Below are 26216 nucleotides of genomic sequence, written 5' to 3'. Positions count from 1 at the left end.
GTTCGCATTGACACCTGGAGTGTTTGGTAAAGCTGCTTCATATCTGGGGGGGGGGGGGGGGGGGGGGGGGGCGTGCCGGATTTGATTTAAATGACGTGGCAATGTACGTATACTTACCTTGGGAACACGAAATCTACAGGGGCTGGGTGCACTGATGAAAGCTTCATGGAGCTGAAGCCCATTAATAATGCACTCTGAAGTGAGTGCGGGGCCCTAGGCCCAAATGGTTGCGACAAAAATCGACCACCTACGAAGATGGGAGAGTGTGAGACTTCCTCATCACAGGCACTACAGATGTGCAGTGCCAAAGCCAGAGCACCCTGGGGTGTTCACAGACAGTGGACACCAAGGAAATAATAACAAATGATATTGACGTGGCAATTTGGTGTCCACTGCGCCTGCATGACCGCAACTGAATGAAGAGATCATTCAGGGACTGTCTGACAGCTGTGATTGTTGACCCGACGTCATGACATCATGATGACGTCATGGCATCCTTGTGACGTCATCAGTGACATCGTAGCCTGAGCCTGCATGCTCTGTTGCTCATGGCAACAAGAGAGGACCAAAATGAAAGATTTTGGCTACTGGGCACCGTGCACTGATGGTATGAAGCAACCATGTGTGCCTGATAGGTCATGAAGGTGCAGGAAATGCGGGCTTACTGTATTTAGCGCAATATTACGCCTATTTAGCGCAATATTACGCCTCGGGAGCAATCATTATTTTCTGACACTAAAAAATACAATGGAATAAGGGTAGATGTCAGTTATCGTATCATCTCATAGATGGCGCGCCTATTGATCTACTATTATATACTAGTAGTAGTACATGGTGTGGTGGCGGTGACCTATAAGCTTGAATATCATGTCTGTTTTGCTTTGGGATAATAAAGATTACCTTTAAGAGACAATATAGGCAGCAAGATAAAGTTACACAAAGTCGCCAAAAGGGTTCTCTCACATCTCACGCGTGTGTCAATTGTCAATTGTCAATTGTCAATTGTCAATTGTCAATTGTAACTGCAATGAAATGCAACACAACACTGACCAGTACTGTTACTGTAGGCAGTAGCTAGAGGCTGGTGTAGAAGTTAGACCTATATAGGGTAGAATGTCCAGGAAACAAAGGATTCTATTATGAACTTTGATCTCTGTGCTATTGATGGTCATGGGCTAGTAACCGCACCAGGCATAGGGCCTTTAGGCTAGCAGAATACATAGGGCCGGACACTTTTTTTCAGGGGACATTTTCTACTTCTATACCCGGTCGGCCTGTGGCATTGCAGTGGCAATGGCTGCTGACCAGTTTGCATGCAACCATGCAACACATTACACTAGGCCTACATTGTACATCATCATGATCATGTATAGCGTCTTCCCACTGGCACTGTACCGCCGGGCTGGAACACACGCCGACATGCATGACATGCTGTCATGCGAGTGACTGAACTCATTGACATTGATTGAACAGAGCACGAAAGTGTGTCTTTCACGGAAGAAAATCGCCTATCAAACCTATCCAATCATTCCGGGGATGACACATATCAGGTTTATCAGGTCAAAATCTACTTACACCACTGAATGCAGACACAAATCAACACTATTACGTTAACGTAGGATATATATATATTTTATTAACGTGTCACCTTTTACAAAAAGCCAGCCTGCAAAGGCTTACGAGACACAATATAGATCTTGGTCAGTCTATGGCCTGCTGAGGGCGGTCTGAGCCAAGCAGTTGGCAAAAAGTGGGTCTATATGGTTAAAAGTTTAACCTGTGTGCCTAAAGAAGACACGTGTAACCGGAGAGGTTGAAACAGCTGGACAGTAAAGGAAATAAGTATACGGAGGGAAATAGTATTTAAATGACGTGGTAATGTACGTAATGTACGCAATTAACCGTGCTGCGCACAGAGTCCGCATTGACACCTGGAGTGTTTGGTAAAGATGCTTCATATCTGTGGGGGGCGTGCCGGATTTGATGGAAGGCACTGACATAGAGAAACAGTTGTATTTCATATTGAATATAGTTTGGCCGTTGTTTGCCCCTTCAAAAGACCAGTATATACTGGTTATCTACAAATATGCTGATTAGATATCTTTAACTGAAACAACTTCTCCCTGAAAATTTAACCTAAAGTTTAAAAGCGTGTTCCATATAGAGTCCTTTTGGGATGTCATGGTTCGGAGAAGCATGGCCATTGCACCTTATTTCAAGATGATACGAATGGTTGGCATGTCGTCGCAGTCATTAAATTACATGTAAGAAACTCAATGGGATAGTTGTCATGTAACGTTTCATCATCAGTAACTGGTCCGACTGCACTCAAATACGTTTTGCAGGAGCCCTGCATCTTGCTTATGAGCAGGTCGTTGATTTTGAGAATCACGTCGTGTGTTGGCGATTATTTTGGGGTAGGTCTATGACCATTAATCCCCGCGAAAAAAACCCTGTATCGACAACCTTGGCATTTTCTAACATGATGTGACATTCGGATGGGATTTGAATAGAATCTGTGAATATGGTGGGACTATGTGGTTGCCGTTATTGTACTAAAGTTGTCCGTTTCGGAGTTGGTGTTGGTCGAGGCTCGGAATCTATTACATTAGTTTGTTAAACTAACAACAGGCTGCGCACGCGCCTGGCTTTGTCGTTTTCTACGTCTCACGTACGAGTTATCTGATTTTTATGGCACATTTTTCTGATCTCCCTGGGATGCCAACTCTATGGGGTTACGACTCAATTAATTCGTTTCTCTGATTTTTTCTTAACCGAGATAAATGCCAAAATATAGACTTGATCAATATAGTTTTCTCAGTTTTACCGGGAGCAGTTTATATGTTCTGATGTAAAAATCACAATTGTTAAATTTGTTTTATTTGTGCCTTAATGAACACTTATGCTTTCGTGTGAAGCTAAAACTACAGAGGAAGAACATAAGTCTGCAAGTAAAGGTCAAACTCTACTGATTTCTTGGTGTGATAAGAAAGAGGACATCATTAGGTAATAAATGGTGGTTGCCAATTTCCAAAATATTTAGCCATGTTCGAGAAATTAACAAATTACTCTCGGTTTCCTTTTTTTGAAACAAACTGTATATAAGAATTCCATTTGCTACCAACCATTCTGTGACTTACTTTATATTTTCCCCATAGCTACCCTTACTTGTTACCGTTATCTTTCTTCGATAAGTAGTATAATTCAAAGGCACCAATACTCCTGGTCAAGATTACCGAATAATACCTGGAAACCCTGAGACTCGAAAACAATTCATTGCATCACCCAAACAAAATAGCAAGATTGTAGAATAAAGCCTATAACCTCTTTTAATGTTATATCAAGACTAGCCACAAACGCCTTGATTCACAACACAAGACAAACTAATGATTTGGAAATCCTTTCACTGGCACTACTTTTCTAAGTACGACCTTTCAATTTCTAATCTATATATATATGTTTATTCGTACTACTTTCCGTTGTACAGATAATAAAAAATAAGGTGCAATAAGACAATACAGAGTTGGGTGCAAATACAAGTTTACGACAAGGCAAACAAAGTAAAAGGTAAGACTGAGAGTCGAACCCGAAAACCTCTCATTCTTTGAGATGATCCTTAATAAGTTACATTAGTATCTTGAACTATCACAATAAAACTAACACCAAAAACAATACTCCATCAAATCAACCTGTACAAAAAAGTTAATTATCATGTCTATTTCCTCTTTTGTGAGAATATGATTCCCTGCCTCCCGCATTTCAAGCAATTCCCTAACTTGGATGGCAACCCTATTATGCCCCAATCCCCAAAATTCCCTATTGATGTTCCTTAGCATTATACATTCATCAGGCAGCTGATCCCTTTCCAGTTGTACTTTTGTAACACCATAGTTAGACTTTTCCCCACTGATGAGACGCTCCCGGCAAATAATAATCCAACTGTAACCTTTACGAGTGTATTTCCTGATTTCCGCAGTCCTTTGATGAATTTTACGAACCTTTTCTCCAATTGAGTTTGAACGCTACAGTCCTTAAGAATGGCTGGTAACAGGTCATTATGAGTGCGATATGGCAAACACAAAATCTGACGAATACATTTACGCCATGCAATATACAATTCTTCCATGTATGGTTTTGAACAATCTAGCAACTGGTAACCATACAGCGGCATACAAAAACTTTTGAATAACTTATATCTGATTTCAAAGTTGGCGTACCTAAACTGAGCCATAAGCATGTTGGTCCGTTTGTACAGATCATTAACTAAAACCTGAACCCTACTCCGACGAACATCAGGACCAAGAAGAATGCCCAAATGAATTTCTTCATTAGAAATTTGAACCCTTGTACCCTCAAATACAATCTCCCCTGGCGGGTCATGTGACCCGAAGACTAAATATCTACTCTTAGATGCGTTGAAGGATATTCTGAATTCAATAGAAAATTGACGAGCCGTGTTTAGCATCTTATTTAACCCAAAGAACGATGGTGCTAAGAGAATAACATCATCGGCATATGCAAATACACCGCAAAAAATGTTGCCAACATGGCAGCCGAAACCGTCAGTTTTTATACTCGTAATAAGCTCATCCAGATAAATTCCAAAAAGAACGGGGGAGAGCACCCCACCCTGCTTAACTCCATTGGATACAGTAAATTCACCAGACATATGCTTCCCCCACTGAACCTGTACACGTTGTTGTGTGTAGATGTTGGCTAATAGCCTAGCCGCTAATGGACATAGCCCTTTTTTGATCAAAATTCGAAATAGCTTCACAAAATGAACACAATCAAATGCTTTGCTTGCATCAAGCATTACGCAATACACTGCGGTGTTGCAACCGTTATAATAATTAATTACTTCATGTATTGCCGTGCTACACGTAGCTGTGGAGAGACCTGCCTTGAACCCAAACTGGGCATCAGATGTACTTAGCTCATTCTCGTACTTTTTTAGGAATATATTATCCATTATTTTGCCAATAACGCTACTTAGCGAAATACCTCTATAATTATCGGACGTATTCAAAGACTTTCTACTGTTTTTTGGAATTGGAACTACTTTAGTTCGAACAAACCCCATCGGGCAATATCCGTGACTCATCATGGAGCTCACTAAAAAAGACACGTAAACATGTAATAAATGATCCCCATTTATAAAGTGATCCGACATAATTTTGGGGTTACTGTCTTTTTTACCTCGCTTCAGACACTGTACTCCCTTCATAACTTCGTGCACACTTAATACATGATCATGATTATTGTCAATACAATGTCTGGTAATACCCGTATCAATATCTCTCTTCACATCATTCATCTCATTTATATCATACGATACAGAATTATACAAACGTTTAAACTTCTCACCAAAAAGTTTACAAGTTGCGTCCGTACCCTTCACATTATCCATACTAGAAGGGAGTACAGTGCCTTTTCCTTTCACCTTTTTTATTTCTTTCCAGAAGTCGTCATTCTTGTTATTACCTAGGGACTCAGCTAATTTATTTGCAGCAGTCCTTTCCTGATTTTTCTTATTTCGTCTCACAGCCAGATGGTAGAGGGCTCTGGTGTGGCGGCGTATGTCGGCTATTACCCCAAGCCGCGGCCTACCATTTACTTTCCATAAATCGTGCCAAAAAGTGGCCCTTCTTTTGAACTCCCTCACCTCGTCATTCCACCCAGCTCCACCAGGCACTCTACCATTACTTCTAATACTAGGAATTGTTGCCCCGCTAGCATCAACGCACGCCCCGATTATTTCATCATGAAATCGCTCTATCTCCTGAAAATGATCAGTACAAAAAAAGTTTCGACATTGAATAGCATCCATTGGTATATCTATATGGTCTAATTTCTGACTGAGGCTACGCCTATAATTAAATAAATTCTCAGGGGTTGCTCTCTCCCATACCTGGGTGTGGTTGGGCTCATTGGCAAGGTTATCGTCATTGGGGACCATATGCTGCATATTCATCTCAAGTCCCATATGCAGACTTAAATGATCTGAGATGTTGTAGCCTTTATGAAGCGCATTGTAGTTTCTTATTTTGTCAAACACACTTTCAGAAACAATAAAATGGTCAGGTAATGACCTACCACCAGTAGCTTTGCTTTCAAAAGTATACTCGACATCACGAGATTCGTGAGTCAGACCGAGAATCAAGTTCTCATTTACAATAAAATCTTGTAAAGCTCGTGTGTGTGGTGAGTCGGGCCTATTAAAATCGGTATTAAAATCCCCACCTATGTTTCCGTTCCAATCCTGGATTACAATTATATGAAAGCCATGCTGATTACTTAATTAAGCCTCGTCAAGACACCAAAATGTATCGACACGAATATTGACCAAAATGCCGGCAACAAATTCAATAATATCAGTCATATGTCATATATCTATTTGAGTTGTGTGGAAGCGTGTTTTCAAAACTTAAAAAAAACGGTCCTGAAAACTTTCGACGAATCTTCAAATACAAATTCATGACTCACAAAAAAATTGAAAGGGCGAAGGCATAACTGATTACCCTCAAGTTTTTTGACGTGAACCAATGTTTCTGCGCACACTCTAGGGTGGTAAACCGTGACCCAACGACCGAAAATTGTTTACGGCGAAAATTAAGACTTACAATAGGCCTATGTCCAATATATTCCTACCTTACTGATGTTCAATGATGATGGCTATGATGATGGTGATATACGGCATTACTCAATTGAGACCACTAGCAAATTTTTTGACATAGCCCACTGTTTCACAGTCAAATTTTTATGTGGCAAATTTTGAATAAAAAACACACGTGTTGATGGACACGGAAGTCTGCTTATCATGTAACAACTGCTTTTGCGCTTATAGGACCCAGAGTACAATTATACTGTGGTCCCGGGGGTTTCCAAGCCAAAGACAATCACTCGGGTGAAGTCTGATACCTCAGAAATCCCACTCGAGTGGTTTGATTCATATACGTTCGCATGTATCGATGGAGATTCCATACCTCAGAGGCCGCTTTGAATATCTCCATCGATTTCCGTGTCCATGGGACTCCATACAGACATGCTTTATAAACCACATGCCAATAGTCGAGAGAGGAACGTAAACCCGTAAATGTGGAATTGAGAATTTACCTTTCTTAAAAGGGGATTGCCAGAGTCTTAAAAGGTCAATGCCGGGCTTAGCCGGCAGCTGCACATTATTACCGAACCAGCCTCCGTGGTAACAAACAGCCAAGCCATTTTCACAAGGTGCGGCAAGTGCTATACGGTGTGTCGACCATCAGGTAACGAATCAACGGCCGACATGTATCACTGAACGCATCATCAAGCCCCATTCAAGCCTCTTGGCTACATAAATCGGTTGCAGGTAATTTTATATGCACAATATGCACAATATAATAATATACATTTGGTCGGGAATAAGGACGGATCGAGTCTACCGAGCTAATAGTTCAGTACATTATCAACTGCTTGTATTGGAGGCATACCCTGTAGCCCGTTGTCCCCAATCATGAACGACAAGTCAATGAGTTTTAGGTTGTATCTACTGGCACAGCATCTTTATTGGATGTTGGTTAAACAGCCTTTAGCTGTTTAAAATTCGTTTGCTGTTACGCCGTTAAAACTGTAACGACACAATGTTGTATACACACTAAGTAAATTATCGATACAATTGATACAAATTTCTAAATAAAAGCTGTGCTAAGAATTAAATGACATATCAATATTCACTTCATGTTCGAAACTATTATACTTTACAATAAAAGAGGGCGACCCTGTCTTCAGAAAGAGGTGCGCGATTAACATATTTCCAGCATGCTCGGTTAAATGAAGCCAACCGGATGCGAAAGGATAGGCCTATCGATGACTCATACATGGCGACAAGTAGCCTATGCCACGCGACACACGAGTGAACACAATTAAATGCAACCAAAACATCCACGAAGCAAGTTGTAAACTTAATCAAAGAAAACAAATGAATTCAATATCTTATACAACAATTTCAGTTTAGGCCTATGCAATTTACCCAAAAGAAATGATATAAAGCATAGCTTTTCACAAGAATTGCTGTCCGACACCATTGTTCTTAACAGGTCAGGTCATCCGACCCAAATTCAGAATCTAAAACTTGTTTTACGAAGTTCCAACATAAAATATCATTACACAAAATAGATCAAAATAATCTTTGATATAAACATTAGTACAAACCTCGTTGCTGCCTTTGGGTAAACACGGGAAAGTATAAAATATCGAAAGTTTTGTCAGAGTAGATGAAATGTATTCTTCTCGAAACAAATCTTATGGCGAAATGCGCATTTAGACAAAGAAATTCATTTCCACGTGTCAAGAAAACTAATCGAAAGTTATTTAATCTAAATCATATACACATGTACCATTTAAAGGCCATATATCAAGGTTTGAAAACATGCTTGATACTCATGAAATATGTTGAGGGTTAAAAAAACAAGATCCCAGACATTAACAAAATTCTAATAATAAAGCCATTATTTAGTTATTTCAATTTTCAATTTTAAACTATTTTAATTTCCCACCACACACAACTTTAGATTAGTTCCACATGTGGCCGCTGGGGATTTTTTGATGACGTAGATCAGGTCAGTCAGAACAAAGCAAGATGGCTTCCGCATACAGTTCAGAGAGTGAGAGCAGTGAATTTGAGGATGTTTTGGTCGATACAGAAGGATATTTAAACGTTGAGCCGTACATGTTCGAGCCATTAATATCACTAGATCATAATGAGAGTGATCATTCGGACGAAAGTGATTAGAATTTGTGGTTAATCAATTTGCATGGCAGACCTGCCGATATAGCAAAGAAGACATTGATAGACGGTTGCAGATGCATAACATGTATGATTTTTGAACAGACCAATGTTGCACAATAGTGTTTCGCCTCGTCAGTGTTGTATCGCCAGTTATGTCATGACGCTGAACTACTATTAAAAAGTGACGGTATTATGCACAATCATCTTGACGTGACGATATAATGCCGTGCAACGTTAGATAGGTCTAGATGTCAGATGACAATAATCTGTCATTGACAGTGGCTGTCACTGACACTGACCTGTGTCGCTGTCACCTTGCTATGGCTGGAACACAAGAAGACACTATGCGGTATCACAGGCCCCAATAGGGCCTACACATTATGTATAACAACCGACCTCAGCAGCCTCGGGCATTAAATGCAATTGACATGGTTGGAACAGCTGTTTTTAACAAGTGGCATTTAATATTCAGTTGGATGCAGATATCCGGCTTCATGTGATAATCCGTATCGATAAAGTGATCACTGCAAAGTTTGGCCGAAGGCCCAGGCTTCCAACACTCCAAACGTTTGCACTTACGAATCCACAGCTTCCTCCTCTCTCTTTCAACTGGCTTTGGAAATTCATGAAAATGGGTCCCACCCGTCATTCGATTGTTCTTTGTGCTATCCTTGACACAATTCGGAGCCACACAATACACCATAGTGAGTGAAACACATTACTTCCAGGTGTGCATAATTAATTAAGGCCCTCCTGCTTTTATGATTGCATGACATGTACAGATAACCTGATCTACATCACAACTATTGCTGAACCCGCCGCCTGGCTCTAACAAGCCAGTTCCTAGCCTGATTAGGTAATCAAGTTGTCAAACACATAATTGGCTATATCTTCAAAATGGATGGAGCTAATTGCATTTGGTTTTCTGTATTGTATAAAGTGTTAGGTACACTTTTGAAATCGTCTTACAGCAGAAAATGGCAAAAAACCTTGATATATGGCCTTTAAAGGCAGAAATTCGGAATACCCTAAAATCAAAGTCAATTAGAGACATGGTACTGTAAGTCGAGAAAACAAAATCAATTGATATAGGACTAAGTTATTGAGGTAGCATACATATGTACCAAACTGGTAAACAGGCAGGATGTTGTTGTTAGGCGGTAGTTCAAAGAGATGACTCTTTGTAAGACACTTCTGTCAACGAGGAATCTGGAAACTTAAAAGTACATGTATCATGCTTCAACGGATTGCTAGCCGTCACATACCCATCTTACTGAAACTTAATATTCATCCCAGTATCTGTTTTCGTGTAATAATCCATCTTGAAGTCGTTTCATGTAAATATGGGTCTAAGAAGGCTTGGAACTGCATTTTTAGTCATGGCATTTTAAATTCCTTTATCCAGAATATTTGACCTAAGGATGATCCACGTAACAAAGATGTCTGCAAAATAAAAGCAACTTCAATATCATTTGTACGATTGCATTTGATACTTGATTTCATTGGCTCACCCCATATATAGCTCAAGAAGGAGGCCCCGAGTCTTGATCGAGACCATGTAATGAGCATGTACAATGTACTGTTTAAAGAAACGAACCCTCTCGTTTTATGTAATACATACCGTAAACACCTCCCTCCACAGCTACACCTGAAAATAGTAAGCATGGACAGTATAAGAAAAATTCTTGGGATGAAGCCATTACTTTGGGCCACCACCATGGCACGCCACGTAGCCTTTACTTGCTGCTGTAAGCGAGACAATTACATAGCTAAAAGCCTCCACTCTCATGAATCCATGATCATAATTTGGCTTCCCACCTGCACAGTTAACAGTCAGGACTTGAGTCTGGTGTCTGTCTGTCATGGCTTCCTGAATTCTTAGCCAACATGGTCTAACACAACAGGCCAGGTTAATTGTTCACAGGCACAGTAGAAACTAGAACATTCTCGTCAACAGATCTCCAGAAAATAAATTATGGACGCATAGACAGTGTAAGGTGTGTGGTGTTTTACAACCATGTGCCTGCTTGCGATGGGTTTGTGTATAAAAATAATAACCAAACTTGCCAGTCATTATGACCCGCGCGTTCCGGTCGTTCATCCTCCATTTCCTCTTCAGTATCTTCGGAATATTCGCTCTCCGCCCGTTCTTTGGATATCATTGGTTCATATATGTAAGGCTCCACATTCAAATACCTCTCATTATTCACATAAACGTCCTCCAAATCGCTATACTCGCTATCCGAACTCGATAAATTCGCCATTCTGCTGACACGTGTGTGCATGATTTGACAGCTGATCGTTGTTTACTAAAATGTACTGTGGATGCGGGGAATCAGGACCTACGTCATCAGTCGTTCCCTAGCCGCGACTGGGGTGAACTAATCTCAAGTAGTGGGTGGTGCGAAATTCAAAATATTTGAAACTTTTAAGTGCTACAACTTTGGAACCCCTTCATGAAAATTAATAAAAGTTCTTGGGTACATGTATATATGTCATAACAACATATTTCTAGCATAACTAACAACTTTCAAAGTGGGGCTACTGACCTTTAACTTGGTCTCACGGGCAATGCTTATATATCTCACTCCAATATCAAAAGAAGTCAGGAATCCCCGAGCAGAATTTAAAAACGCATCACCGCTGTCTTTAAACAATAACATTCTATAATATTCTTTCATCTTTATTATTTGGGTGATTTTCAGACGTGCCACAGGCGGCGGAGGAAAGCCCAGCTATGCTAGATGTCCTCAAACAACTGCAAGATTTGCAGAAAGGAAATCCAGGGGATATCATATCTGACCCAAACGATCTAAAAACGGTTGTCGAGGGTTACTTGAACGACCCGAGATACCTTCAAGGGCGTCGGCAAATGCACCGGGCACCACAACCCACCTTGATAGGGCACCGGCCTGTCCATTGTGACTGTTGTGCACATATCAACAAGGAGAACAGAGAAAGGCGAATGGGCGCGTACCCTGAACAGTATGGCTACTGGACGGATACTCCTTCACCAATAGAAATAGTCCCTTATGGCAGTCCAGGTCGTGGGCCCGTGCTTGGTAAATACAGTAGTGAGTTAGTTCCAGTACGAGGCCAGTTACCGGCGCTCCAGAATCCTGGTTCTGAACCGTTAGGAATGGAAAGCGTAGGAGGTCCACGTATCCAAGTACTCTATCCGAACTATGAGGGAAACCGGCCAATGAACTGGAACTCCAACCAGACCGGGCAGTATGACTCAATGTTGTTCCCAACTCATCCGGGCGTTGGACAGGGTGGCGGGTATGGTAGAGACGGAGAAAGACGCGCAGGCTCTGCTCTGGCGATGTACCCGTACCTGCCGCGGAATATGCACAATTATAACCACAATGATTACGACATATATGGACTTCATTCAATAGGAGGGTACTCATCTGACAACGAGCGTTACCTAATGGAGGACGTTATGGAAGCTGCTAGACGCTATGATAATAGCATGAACAGACTGCAAGGAAAGATTGACACTTTGACTCCGCGTTATTCACAGGAAGTCAGATATAAGGGTCGGTTTGATGGACGGTGAGACGAGAGATCAGCATGTCGATCGCGGATGACACTTAAGACCTGCAGAGCTGGTTGGTCGAAATTTGCTGTGATGGTAGCTTGAGGGGTAGGCAATATGCCCAGTCATATTTTTTTCATTTGTCGCGATTTGACCTACTTTCTGGCCTCCAGGGGCCACAGCTTAGAAACCCATTTTTGCCATTTGAAGCCAATGGTTGTGGCGAGAACGACAAAATGTTTATCGTATGTGCATCAAAAAGCTACTCTGAAGTTACTCTAAATAGATTATGGTTTACACTGGATCCCTAATACTGTACAAAATGTTCTGGCCTAAGGGGTGGTTACAGTACGTAACTTCACCGGCTGGAGACGCAGGTGGGAGGCATTCGCCGACTATTCGTTGGGGCATCACATTTAGTACCCGGGTTTTGATTGGATGTACCCTCTAAGCTCACAGAGGTTTTTGCCTCCTGGTGATATGTTTTGATACTGTTTGGCAGAAAGGGGTCATTTGGTGTGTTTGGGAATCTAATGCATGTAATCACTATGTTAACCTCAAATTTCGACCGTCCCGACATGCGACCGTACATGCTCCAGGGGGCATAGGTGGCCTTTTTGGAAATCGTTTTTTCCAATTTAAGCCAATGGTATAGGTAAAGCAACGAGTTTGGGGCATGGACACATGGAGTGTTCGGTAAAGCTGCTTCATATCTGTGTGGGGCGTGCCCGATTTTCCGGAAGGAATAACCGACAGAGAGAAACAGTAGTATTTCATATTGAATATAACTTGGCCATCATTTGCCCCTTTAAAAGAATAATATATATTACTGGTTATTTACAAATATGCTGATTAGATTCTCCCTGAAAATTTAACCTAAAGTTTAATACCGTGTTCCTTATAGACTCCTTTTGGGATGTCAAGGTTCGGAGAAGCATGACAATTGCACCCTATTTCAAGTTGATACGAATGGTTGGCATGCCGTCGGAGTCATTAAATTACACCATGTAAGAAATTCACTGGATAGTTGTCATGCTATACATTTCATCATCAGAAACTGGCCTGTCCATCAAATCCCCACGACAAATCTGTATCGACAATCTTGGCATTTTCTTGTATGATGTGACATTCGGATGGGATTTGAATAGAATATGTGAACATGGTGGGACTATGTAGTTGTCGTTATATTGTATATGAACTAAAGTTGTCCGTTTCGGGATTGTAGTAACCACTTGGCGTATAACTATATTGGGGTTGGTCGAGGCTCGGAATCTATCTTACATTAGTTTGTTAAACTAACAACAGGCGGTGCGCGCGTGTCATGAATTACGACTTATCTGGTTTTATGGGCACTTCTGCACATTAAACGTGGTCGAATTCTATCCTCAAGTTTAATGTAACAGTAGGTAATTTAATTTAAAATGGAATGTAAAAAATCAGCGCGATCAGTTGTTACCCAGGTTGACGTAAGTTCGCTCCTCCAGAGATTGTAGATATTGACCTTGCTGTTTATATACAGTAGGGACTGCCAGTCGTTCAACAGAGAGATCTGAAAGAACCAACTCAAAGGTTTGATATAGGTTTCAAATGTATTCTTATGACAAATTACAATCTTGGGAAATATCGATAAAATGAAGAACACCAGTTACACCTTAGGGAAGACAGCAGAGTAGACGGGATATGACCTACGTTGGCTATGGGGCCATATTAGGAACGGGAGCATGAATTTCACGACTAGATCCCAACAATTTATCATTCAGCATCACAAGATGAAGATTAATCAGAAATTAGAATTTACCTTAGAAGTTACCCGCGTCCCTGATGTGTGTCCATTGCCTAGGATAGTCGAAGAGAAAAAGCCACGTTCCCTAGTTAGATGGCCATATGTTACCCTTGTCATCAGATCATCCGCGTACGTTGAAACGTATGGAAAAATAACTTGAGAAAACCCCAACTTATGTGACGACTTATTCGTATAGGAAATGTAACATGAATGCGGATGCAATTCCACCAGTGCCTTGGGGCCACTTACAGCTCGCCATACAAACGGGCGACAATTTGGCGAATTGTTTTCAAATAAAATATTTTCAAAATAAATTAACAGAACTAGCATGACTAAGAGACTTTAATCGTCAATCAGGGGATAGGAAATCCAACACGACATGTTCATTTTAAATATGGTGTAATACCAAGTGTCACTCCGACTCTACCCTCCGGTCCCAGACGAAATCGGCCGATAGTGATGACGTCACCGGCTTCGCCTTTGTGATTTCGATTAATCAACAGATACACAGGTCCATGTATACGCCAGACCCTATACAGGGTGGACCAAAAAAAACCGCAACCGGATACTTCAACTACAAAGGGGTTAAAACTATTGACACCAGTGGATAGGGAATCTTTCTGAAAGAATAATGATACCAAGACCGACCAATTCTGTTCAGTAATTTTTGTTTTAGATATATTTTTGTGAAGCAAGGTTGGAGTTCTTTGGCCAGGTTCATGCAGAAAAACAGAACACTTCTGTTGTAGGCTACAAATATCTCGGTGGTGTGCTAAGGCCCGGCCATGCCAACACGACCTTTACTCAGTTGCAAATGGTCACTAGGAACCTTGTCGACATTATCTCATGTCAGTATTATTACCTAACATTTAATCCACCCACTTACTAAGTTCAATCTACCGGCACCGTTCGATGTTTCCTATGCGCGAATGAAGCCTGTCTGTGCTTCGCAAAATAGGCTCTAAAACAAAAACTGCTGAACCAAAGTGGGCGATATTGATATCATTCCTCTCCCTAGAAAGATTCCCCATCCACTGATGTCAATGGTTTAACCTCCTGGTAGTGGAAGTATCCGGTTGCGTTGTTTCTGGACCACCCTGTATTTACTAATGAGCTACATTTTGAAGGCATATAGTTGATCAAACTCATTTTTTGCTACCAGAATCCTACTTGTGTCGAAAAAGATAACACCCTTAATGTGTGAATTTAAATCCCGCATCAAATCTGATGTGTTTAATTTTGAAATCAGAGTGGAATAAACAATAGAAAAAGCATGTTTTTGGTGGCAGTTCGCGATCGTTTCATATCACTAAAAATCGTATTGCCTTGTATTTGTTGGTGTCCGCGTACAGAAACACGATTATGTGATAGACTCGGCGCTAATCGATGACGATGACAACATAGAAGTATGAATAACTCTTGTCATGAGTTTCGTAGTCAGCTAAGATTTGCGTATAAGAAGTTGACGGATTGAACGCAAAAAAGGACCCGAAACAGGCTTTTTTCTCCGTCTGTTGTTCTCGTGGACGGTTGTAATTAGATGTGAGCTAAAATAGTTACCTTATTTGTAGCAGCCGTCTTATCTGAGTGAACAGCCGTCCTAGCCAGGGCATTTTAACTGAGGCTGGAAGATTCGACTTATGTACAACTTAAGAGGAGGAAAAATCAGTACCATATATTTGAGGACGTATTTTGCAAAAATTATTAATACAGTAGTGTGAAAGCAATAATTATTAGAACACCCCACAAAGTTAAGATATTTCCTATTCTCTGCCACCTAAAAAACCAGACTGCCCCACCTTAAGCTTTACCTAGTGACTTTTGAATGTTGTGCGCAGCAATTTAAAGGTTTGGATAAAATATCACGAAAACATCATAATTTGAAAATATCATAAAAAAGACGTTTTTGATACTTCAAATAATTCGTCCCAAAATGATGTCAAGTCACTCTATGGATGTTTATAAAAATTCCTGAAGAAAGAAATTCGGAAAATCTCACTTCCGCTTCGTGATATGACAAATTATCAAAACTTTGATATTTGCGAAAGTTTCACAATTTGGACGAAATTTTGATGATATATCAGGCTCTCATAAATTAAACAAGATGACTCCAGCTTAATATCTGATTTGTTCTCCTAGGGGAGTTCATAATTTGAAAAATTAGCTGGAGAGGCCACATGAAATTCACGATAACTCATGATATTTTCAAAAGGAAAGGAGTGTTTAAGATTTTTTTGGGCAGGATCTCTTAGAATTGATCATAGAATAATTTAACTTTAGTTTGCGATGAATTATTGGATGAATGAGACAGTTCGGTTGGTCATGATATTTTCAAATTGTTATATTTTCCTGATATTTTGTCCACATCTTTAAATCACTATCTTCAAGTTATTAAGGTGAGCCTGAGGTAAGCCTGTCCAGCAAAGAAAAGAACAGAATGTTGCATATAAGTTTTGCTATAAGTTGCAGATCTCTAACTCTCTATTTTCTCAGTTGGATTACCTTATGTCACTTGCACCGTGAAGGAGCAAAGAGCAGTTGGGGGACTCTTACAGACTGTTAAGAAAGCTGAATCATGTCGGAAGGGTTGACCATACGTCCCGCCATTTTGGTTAGACCTCCAAATCCTAAATAATTAGAACACCTTTCAAATGATTTGAATGCTTATTTAAATCATGGGAGGCTGTTCTCTGGAAAACAGAGAACGGACTCCCGCCCTTGAAATTAGCATTCACTACGTTTTGAAAGAGTTCTAATTGCTTTATGATTTCAAGTTCTAGCCAAAATGGCGGTACCTACAGTCAGCCCTTAAGGACGCATGGCTCATGAACTAATTCGGTGATGTGTAAATGACATCTCAAAATTGAATGATAATGGACTATTCATTATCAAGACTACGGGAATTTCATCTTGATATTATCAAGTATGGATTAAATAATCTGATCTAGTACTTGATATTACACATATTGAACAGAAAAGCTGGAGCCATAACTTCAGTCAGAACCGGGGCTCCAGCAATCACGTTTGTGTATTATTTTAGTTATTCATCATTAGAGGCAAAGCATTAGTTTAGTTATGCGTACACTCCAAAGCAGTGATTGGGGTTCATTGGAGTTGCATATGAACACTGGTTTAGGTGTGTACGTTGTGTGGTATTAATAAACACTTCATATAACTGTACATACTATTTGCATGTACAGTCCTACGAGAAAGTAAATGTCCATCGTTTTTTTTAAATATAACAGAGATAAAATAAGATTTTTGAATGCGGTTTTCAGCAAAGTATGGCATATTTAGTTGATCATATATCTGTTGTACTGGGATGCACCTAATTCCATCCCTTTATTATGTAACAAAATTTCAAAAAAGTCCCTTTTTTTCCTGTGTCGTTTCAAAAATTCACATGAGCCCATGAATCTTGCTTTATGACCATCATTTTTTGGCACTTGCAATTCTATATATGTGTTCGATAGTCATGACAAATGCACATTTTTGCTTCGGATTTTTTTCATGTTATTTGTTGAATCTCTTCCATTACCTTTGATAAAGACCCCCAATCCTTCATGTATGAGCCGAGTTGGCCATTGAAGACCCTGACTGACTGCATTGCTGACCATGAAGGGTATTCTCAAAGGTCACCAGTTGTCTGAAAAAGACAATCACCTGTAGCGAGCAAAAACAAATCTTCGAAATGAAGAATTAAGCAGGAATTTTTTAGTAATGAAAGAAAAAACCCTTTGTTGCATCATAGTTCACCCATACATCGTGGAAAAGAAAGAAAATGGAATAAAATAAAAAGGCACTTTTGGACATTTTAAAAATTGCCTGTTACATAATGAAGATACAGGATTAGCTGGGCCCAAATACAACAGTTACATGACCAACTAGATAAACCATTCTCTGCTGAAACCGCATTCAATTATCTTATTCTATCTCTGTGATAATTTTTAAAAACGGTGGACATTTACTCTCTGGTAGGACTGTACATACAAGGCAATTACTCTCTACACACTACCTTAATTTGTATCTTTATAGGATGACATTTAAAAACTAATAAGTATCAGCATGCTAATCTCCTGTAATCTTTGTAATTAGGCGTAGTTAGAGTCTCGATTTAACTGAATTGTTTTTGAATATAGTCATTGCAATTAAAAGAGTGTTACATTGGAAAATGTATATTGCTTGAAACAAGTTTACCTCTCAAAAACGTCGAGTAATAAAACTAAAAAAGAAAACGATACGACGTTGTACTTGTTCTTGTTTGTACATCTAAAAATCATAGTCGAAGATTGAGTTTTTGAACATAACACCATCCAACACTATGCTAGAAACTGTTGTGGCAACGCACTGCAGCCTCGTGACAAATGCAAAGGATACTTAGAGGGAACAGCAATTTGTTCAAATGACTAGATGGGTAAGATCACTTCTGCAGGAAATGGAGATGGCAAGGATAACAATTTATATTGTTGGCGTTTTGACAATTTGCTTACAACCAATTATGTGGTTAGACTAAAGACCATTTTATACAGTTAAAACAACTATTGGACTGGTCGAAACTTCAGCAATACAAAATGGTTAAAACAACCACTAAATGTGTTGGCACTGTCAACAATGCCACTTAGTTAAAACAACCAGTAGATGTATTGAAACAGCAACAACAACAACAGTTAAAAGGCCAATTAATATCATTGGAAAGTAAACAGTACGATTGGCTAGGATTAATTATTCGGATTAGCCAAAGTTACCATTTGAAATGGTTAGATTAACCATTGCGATATTGTTGACATGTCAACCATGTGTTTGTCGCTATGTTAAGCCTGCAGCACACTAGCCACCACTTTCGGCGTTCACAGGCGTTTTTTGCCGCAAGAGTCCTGAACGCCTGAAAAATCTCTAGTCTGCTACGAACGGAGTCGGCGAACGCGACTTGACGCCACTTGCTGCGACTAAATGTCAAATATCTAACATGTTTGATTTTTGACGCGTGTCGCCGCGCTTAAACGCAAGAAGAAGCCAGGTGTGCTACGGATGGCAGCCTGACTTGGCGTCGGCGGCGAGGCTATGGGCACTCTGCTTGCGTCTTGATGTCATATGATTTCAAAATGGCAGCCTAAAGTGGCGGAAAAGACGCTACTGGACGCCAATTCTTGGCAGGTGTGCTCTGACCGGGATCCACTGGCCGCCAACTTTGGCGTCGAGAGGCGTCAGCCGAACGCTTCTTGTCGCCAAAGTTGGCGGCTAGTGTGCTACGGCCTTTAACTACTGGGTTGTTGTCCTTAATCGAACTATAGGTCAAGATATGGTTGAATATGACCATATTATAGTTGATTTTAACCATTTTGTTTTTAGTGTGATTGTGTCATATTCGTATACGTTAATATTAACAATTGCAAATGGTTAGCAGAACAACTCATTATTTAAGTGAACCACTAACATTACTATGAATCCAGGAAAGTTAGACACCGCGTTACGTTTCTAGAGCCCTTGATCCCGATTCGGATTTTTATTCTATCTTCCCTCAAAATCGTCCATTGTTCCCGACCAAGCGTGAGAATATGGGAGTAATCCAATAATGCAATCCAGGATTGGCAGGAATAACCAGCCGGAATCCGGGGAAAACAATGTGTTTTGCCATGACTCATGCCTAAAGTTCAACCCCAGGAAACAATTGTAAAACGGTTTTCTGTTGTATTTTAAGTTCAATAAATACAAGGATGAAGTACTATCCTATTCCTAAGAAGCAATATACTAATTTCACATACGATTGCTTTAATTTACAAATAAGTGTTAACACTAATACCTTCTTTAGGGTGCAGGAAACCGACATAGTTCCAGGACTTTTAATTTAAAGAACAGGGAAGACTGTTTGAGGATGCAGAAGCAACCGCTATTGAACTACCAGAACCAGTTTAACACAGCTGTATGGTTTGCTACAACTGGTTGTGGGATTTCAATAGAAAACCATTTGAACCACAGTGATCATTTGATTAGGTCAATTTACAGGTTTCATGCTTACTATCAAATGTTAAAGATACTTAGAAATCTAGAGATACCAGTACCAGGTAAAGGTAGTTTCAATGAGGGTAATAACAACATCAACCGCAAGAAACTTGGAGAGCTATTGAGTGAGTTCGGTTTAAAGGACCAGTATGATTTCTCAGTATTTAATGTAAATGGTGGTTGGCAGGGTTAGAGTGAGCCACTCTACATACCATTGATAAAGGATCCAGGGTTTTACCTTATTGATGCTAAATTAATTACTTGTTACACCAGGTTTATGAAAATAGAACACAGCCAATGTTCAGTAAAGACTGGGATACTGGTATGGATAAGATAAAGTGGAGTTCAGGATGGATTAAAGATCATCTTTATAAACACAAGCATGTGTTTTTTTCTCAAAACCAGAAACCTACTCAAACATATCAGATGTTTATGATTAAAAAATCTAAAGGTTTAAGTAATCCTGGGATACAGAGGTTGAATGACACTATCATGGCATATGTTTACTGTATTCTTGGAGCACAAGCAGAGACTAGAACACCGATAGATGGAACACCCGGTACAGAATTAGATGCTCAGAAGGAGTTTAACAAACTGCTTAGGGATTCGATAGATCAGCACCCTGATATTCCGAACTCAATTCGAAGGTACCCGGATACAGTTTCCAAAACACGTACAAAACTAGATTATATAAATGGACCTGGCCTGTACATCATATGGTCAGGCGTGGTACTTGATATCGGTAAGGTACATAACTACAATAACAACATATTGGCCCGTATTCTAGAAGACTCCTGAAATATAGGGTTAGGTGAACCTTTCCAAAGGTCCACTTTGCTAAGGTTAACCTATCGTAAGGTGAACTTTTCTTGTGGCCTATTCTGAAAGTTTCCTAATCCTTTTCCTTTCGTAAGGTGAACCTAAAGGAACGACTTCGCCTGAGGAGTTCCTTTAGGAAAGTACACTTTCCTTCAGGTGGACCTGAAGGTGTTCCTAACCATGTTGCCGGGCGTTGAACAATAGCCTGCCACGCACTGCGAGCAGAGGTCAGGCAGGACACGTTGACTGATAATAGGCCTGAGTGGCAGTTTAACAGTGTGAATTCGTGGTTGTTCCAGAGGTACAGTACATTGCTGCACTCCATGATGGATGAACTTAAAAAAGCAGGGAAGAAACGAAGAAATTCGACCGATGTCGAGAGGCAACTTCTGTTGCAGTTGGTTGAAAGCGAGAAGGGAATCATTGAACAGAGGGAAAACAGTTCTAAAGTGTGGAGACAGAAAGAAACTGCATGGGAGACAATTTTGAAACGGTACAACAGCCAGAAAAATGTTTCCAACTTGGACATGAAGGCCATAAAAAAAATGTTGGACAATATGAAGGCTAAGGCCAAAAAAGACGTTTCCAAGGAAAAGAAAGCCAGGCATCGCACAGGTGGTGGAGTGATGGAAGAAGAGGACAAAGCCGATGATTCAGCCCACACAGTAGCATCGATATGTAGCGACGTCATAGAGCCTTTAGACAATGATGTTGACGATGATGTAGGGTATCATGTCCCAGGTTGGTAGTGCTACATGCACCATCAATGCACACCGCATCCTCCCCTCGCATATTTTATGAACAGCCTAGCCCTGGGCTTATGTTACATGCACGAGTGAAGGTTCGGCTATCCTCAGAGAATTAAATGAAGCCAAATATATCCTAATTATTTTATTTAATGGAGCTGCTTTCACATCAACAAATTACCATGCGCCGATGTAAAGAAATAAATGTCCAGGGAATACAAGTCCGGCTTCTTAATGTCCAATTGAATTTCTATTTTAGGATTGTGGCCACGTCACTCAATCCAACCCAAACTTTCCACAATGCCTGGTTATTGTAAAGACGACTTACAATCCAGGGGATTTTCATTCCTTTCAGTCTTGTTGTTAACTGGTTTACATTGAAACCAGTGCAAATGTATAAAAACAAATTTGGTTGGCCTGAAGTAAATTCAGAAATATGAGGGTTGATATCAATAACATTTCCATGCTTTCAGTATAATATTGGCCTTGACATTTTTTCCAGTGAATCGCCATGGAGTGAAACCAACTGCAGCTGTTGGCTCATCGCAATCCCCCAGCGACGCTTCGTTTTTCGATGAAGCTCATAGGCCGTCAACCTCCGCGGAACTGCCGAACTCCCAGTATCTTGAAACTTCAAGTGATCCTGCTACTCCTTCGATCCAACCAATCCTAATTCGTGAGTCAGATTCTGCAGCCAAAGTAACCAAGCGTAAATCTACCCCTGATGAGCCACCGTGCAGTGCATCTGCCTATCAGTCAGTGATGAACATGCAGCAGATAGAGCATGAGCTACAGGTCAAACGTTACAAGCAGCAAATATTCATGCAAGAAACTGAAGAGGAACGCCGCATTGCCGAACACGAACAGCGCATGAAGGTTTGGAAACTGCAGGAAACGTTGCTGACAGATCTCATCAAACGGCAAAGAAACTCACGTGATGGAGATGACTCAAGTACGATTTCGATTTCCCGTGTACTTGCACAGTTGGAGTAAATTGTCAAGAGATGCACCCAAATCGAAACAGGCATAAAATCAAGTCTTGTGTTCGTTATTTCAATAAAGCTAACCAGTCCCTTGGTCGATTCCTAGGACAACCCCCCCCCCCCCCCCCCCCCCCCACCCCCCAGGATAACCCCGAGGTCAATTCCACTATTTATATGTTCCCAACCTCAAAAATATAAGTCAAGGGTATTATACAGTACGCCTGTGCTGACGCCACCGTCTGATGCCCCTGACCTCTAATTTGGAGGTCGGAAACATAAGTGGAATTGTCCTCGAGGGGGAATTGTCTGGAGGCAATTGTCTGGGGGATCATCACGAAAGGGATGCTACTATATTGATCCAGGTTACCAGGGTGACAGAGGAACCTGTGCAGAGCCTATCACCATGTTCGAGAAATACGAACAGGGGACTGATTAGCTTTCACATGTTTCGTAGCATTTGCCACCTTAGTATTATTGAAAATACTGCTGGACGATTGCTTGCCTCACAGCATTTCCCAGCAAATCATTCCCTTCAATAGCGAGTTCTTCATCAATTGGCTCCGGAGCATCTCTGTCGAAGTCGGGTTCGGCGAGGTCGACTGCAATGTTGTGCAACACGGCTGTTGCAGTGATGATCAACATAGCTGTGTCCAGTTTAACACGAACGCCTGTTCGTAGGCATGGAAAGCGGCGTTTCCAAACTCCAAACATGCGTTCCACAACACTACGGGTGCGTTTCTGTGCAGTGTTGTAACTGGTTTCTGCGTGACCATGTGGATTTCGGAAAGGAGTCATGAGAAATGACCTGCAAGGGTATCCGGAATCTCCAAGTAACAGACCGTTAAATTCATCATTTTCAAAACGGGCACAAACCATACTGTTATCCAAAATACGCGAATCGTGCGTGGAGCCAGGCCACCTTGCTACAATGTTAATGAACTTCATGTCTGCATCGGCTATTCCCTGCACGTTCAGAGACATGAAACCTTTACGGCATCTGTAGATTTCTCTGTTCGCCACACTTGGAGCCTGGATGGGTACATGTGTTCCATCAATGCACCCCAAGACACGTGGAAAGCTGTTTTTTTCGAAGAACTTGTGATGCATCATTATGGCATCATTGTCAGTCGGGATTCGGATGTAATTCCTCGCTTTTCTAGCAATGGCTAGGGATACTTTGGCAACTATCCGACTCGCTGCTGGTTGCGAAACATTGTTAAGGTCACCACAAACGATCTGAAATGTTCCCGTGGCGTAGAAACGTAGGGCCACTTGTAGCTGAATAACCGGCGGAATCGGGTGTCCTCGATTATTCTGAGCAGGGGGGATTTCATCGGCGATAATGTTCAGCACATAATTGAATCCTGCTTTAGTGAACCGGTACCGTTTTCGGAAATTTTCGTCATTTAGTTCATGAATATCGTCCCGGTACTGTCCACGCGGTTGCCTCACCACCACTCTTTGATCTATCCCGGGTTGATAAACAGCCCGCACACGATTTAACGCAGCAATTCTTTGAAGAAAGTCACCCATCTTCTCGGCTGTCTGTGCACAAGTGACAGAAATCAGCCTGTAAGGAACACTTTTAGGATACCCCAAGGGTATCCTAACGATTTAAGGTGGAGATGAGCCCAAAGTTAGGAATTCCTTATCCTAAAAAACCTTCTAGAAATGGGTCAACCTTTGCATTAGGAGAGGATTTTCAGGTATACCTTTGGCGGTATTTTAGGATGCTTCTAGAATAGAAAATGGTGAAGGTGTCACTAAAAGGGCCGTTTTAGGGCCACTTTACGCTTTTAGGATTCTTCTAGAATACGGGCCATTAGTAGCTTCAAGTAATGCTAAACCTGGTAGGAATGATATTAATAAAGAGAAGATAACACCACCACTAATGGAAGGCCATAGTGCTAAGCTAACAAGGGTTAAGACTAATGTTGAGAGAGTTAAGGATGCTCCTGTCGAAACTCCTACTCGAGCTACGCTCTCAGGACGAAGGCATACTGCCGCTACACTCTCCGGACAAAGTGCGACTTGAGTTAATAGACAGAATGATGTTATTACTAGTACTGCTAGTAGATCTATTACTGATGTTGTTACTCCTGCTTCTATTAAAAAGGATGATGATACACATGAGTCAATTAAATGCATTCTTTACATTGTGGTTGGAACAGTTATTGTTTTTATTATTAGATAATTTCAGAAATAATAAATATGGCTGAGGGTGGCGAAGAGTTTAAAATGGGTGATTTAAGTGACGTTACCTTTAAACAACCACTTGATGAAACTATTGATACTAGTATTTCCAATAGAATTCATGATGATGATGCAACAACACTAATGCAGGAAATTCAAGTGTTTTGACTACAGAGACTTCATTCTCTACACCAGAAAGAGTAAGAAGCACTGTACCAGAACTGATGGAAAAAGAATCATAATACACAGCTATTGAGGATAACTTGATAAAGCAATGAAAGGAACATGATGGAATTATGACAAGAATAAACTAAGTAATCTAGCACCAAGAATCAAAGTGCTTAGAACTTTTCTTTAGTGTGACAAAGGAAGAACTTAAAGATTTTACAGAAAAACAAAAACAAAACGATAATTTTATTGTTATCAAAAATGCTAATGGGGAAGAGACTGGGGGATGCTCCGTTTGAATAAAAGGGAGGGTGAGTTCTATGCAGAGAACACATTAACAAGAGATGTTGGTGTTCAATTTCTAAGAACGATTAAAGGACTAATTGAACCTGATCCAGCGGCACCCATTACATCAGCACCTATGGAACGTAGTAGAAGTGTAATACAACCTCAGTTAGTAGCAAGTGAAACACAGACACTCATTGATGAGGTAAACATTTCACCAAAACTTATAGATAGGTTGATAGACAAAACTGATGATGAACTCAAATCACTAGGTTTCCCAGAATATGCATTTAGGGAACTTAGAGGGTTAAGAAAGGCTGGTGATGATCTTGCTACAGTAAAAATGCAAAAGGACGGGCAGATTGAGGAACTAGAGAAAAAGCTTGAACATTTACAAAGAGGCTATGTAAACTCGGTTGAAGAAGATGTTGGAGAAAGAGACGAGTTGAGAAAGGAAATTTATGAACTAGAAGACAAATTGTATGAGGTAAAGGCAAAGGTCTGGAGGATAGACAATGATAGGGAGTCACAAACCCGCAGCATGAAACGCTTAATCACTGATGCTTTGAAGAAACCAGATTCAAGGACTCCACTAAAGGATAGAATAAGGTTACTTTTTAAGATGGATTGTCTAACTATTGGTGCCATAGTAACAGCTGTAATTATGTTTTTCACATCTCTTGGTCTTAGTATTAGTAGTGCTCTGAAAGCTCTCCCTAAACCTACACCAAAAGGACCTACACCGCCAGGACCTACACCACCAGGACCATCAATACCAAATAAAGTAAAAGAAGGCCTCAAGAAGTTTGGTGAATGGTTGGAAGACCTGGCCAAGAAATCAGCAGCAGCTTTACCTGGAATAATCGACTCTATTGTCTCATTCCTATTGAAATCAGTGGCTGGTGTTGTTGGTTTTCTGGCTGAATAC

At 40.6% G+C, this 26216-nt stretch overlaps 2 protein-coding genes across 5 annotated transcripts in view; one reads left to right on the top strand and one right to left on the bottom strand.

The window, feature by feature from the left end:
* The window catches only part of LOC135486491 (uncharacterized), a 51547-nt gene extending 28869 nt beyond the window's left edge, over nucleotides 1–22678 (top strand). For 3 of the 4 annotated variants that reach the window (XM_064769298.1, XM_064769299.1, XM_064769301.1), the window contains one exon: nucleotides 11476–17352. In XM_064769298.1, coding sequence (XP_064625368.1) covers nucleotides 11476–12332 — 857 coding nt within the window. In that variant the 3' untranslated portion in view covers nucleotides 12333–17352. Of the gene's footprint in view, nucleotides 1–11475; nucleotides 17353–22161 lie in introns of those variants that run through there. The other variant, XM_064769302.1, reaches the window with a different exon arrangement.
* A 435-nt stretch (nucleotides 22679–23113) lies between these two features.
* Nucleotides 23114–24175, bottom strand: LOC135486757 (putative nuclease HARBI1). The gene has a single exon (XM_064769855.1). The coding sequence runs from the start codon at nucleotides 24173–24175 to the stop codon at nucleotides 23114–23116; it is 1062 nt and encodes a 353-aa protein (XP_064625925.1).
* Between the last annotated feature and the right edge of the window lie 2041 nt (nucleotides 24176–26216).

Source organism: Lineus longissimus, chromosome 4, assembly GCF_910592395.1.
Source record: "Lineus longissimus chromosome 4, tnLinLong1.2, whole genome shotgun sequence".
NCBI lineage: Eukaryota > Metazoa > Nemertea > Pilidiophora > Heteronemertea > Lineidae > Lineus > Lineus longissimus.
The sequence above is the reverse complement of the archived record's forward strand: the minus strand, read 5'-3'. Positions and strand labels throughout refer to the sequence as shown.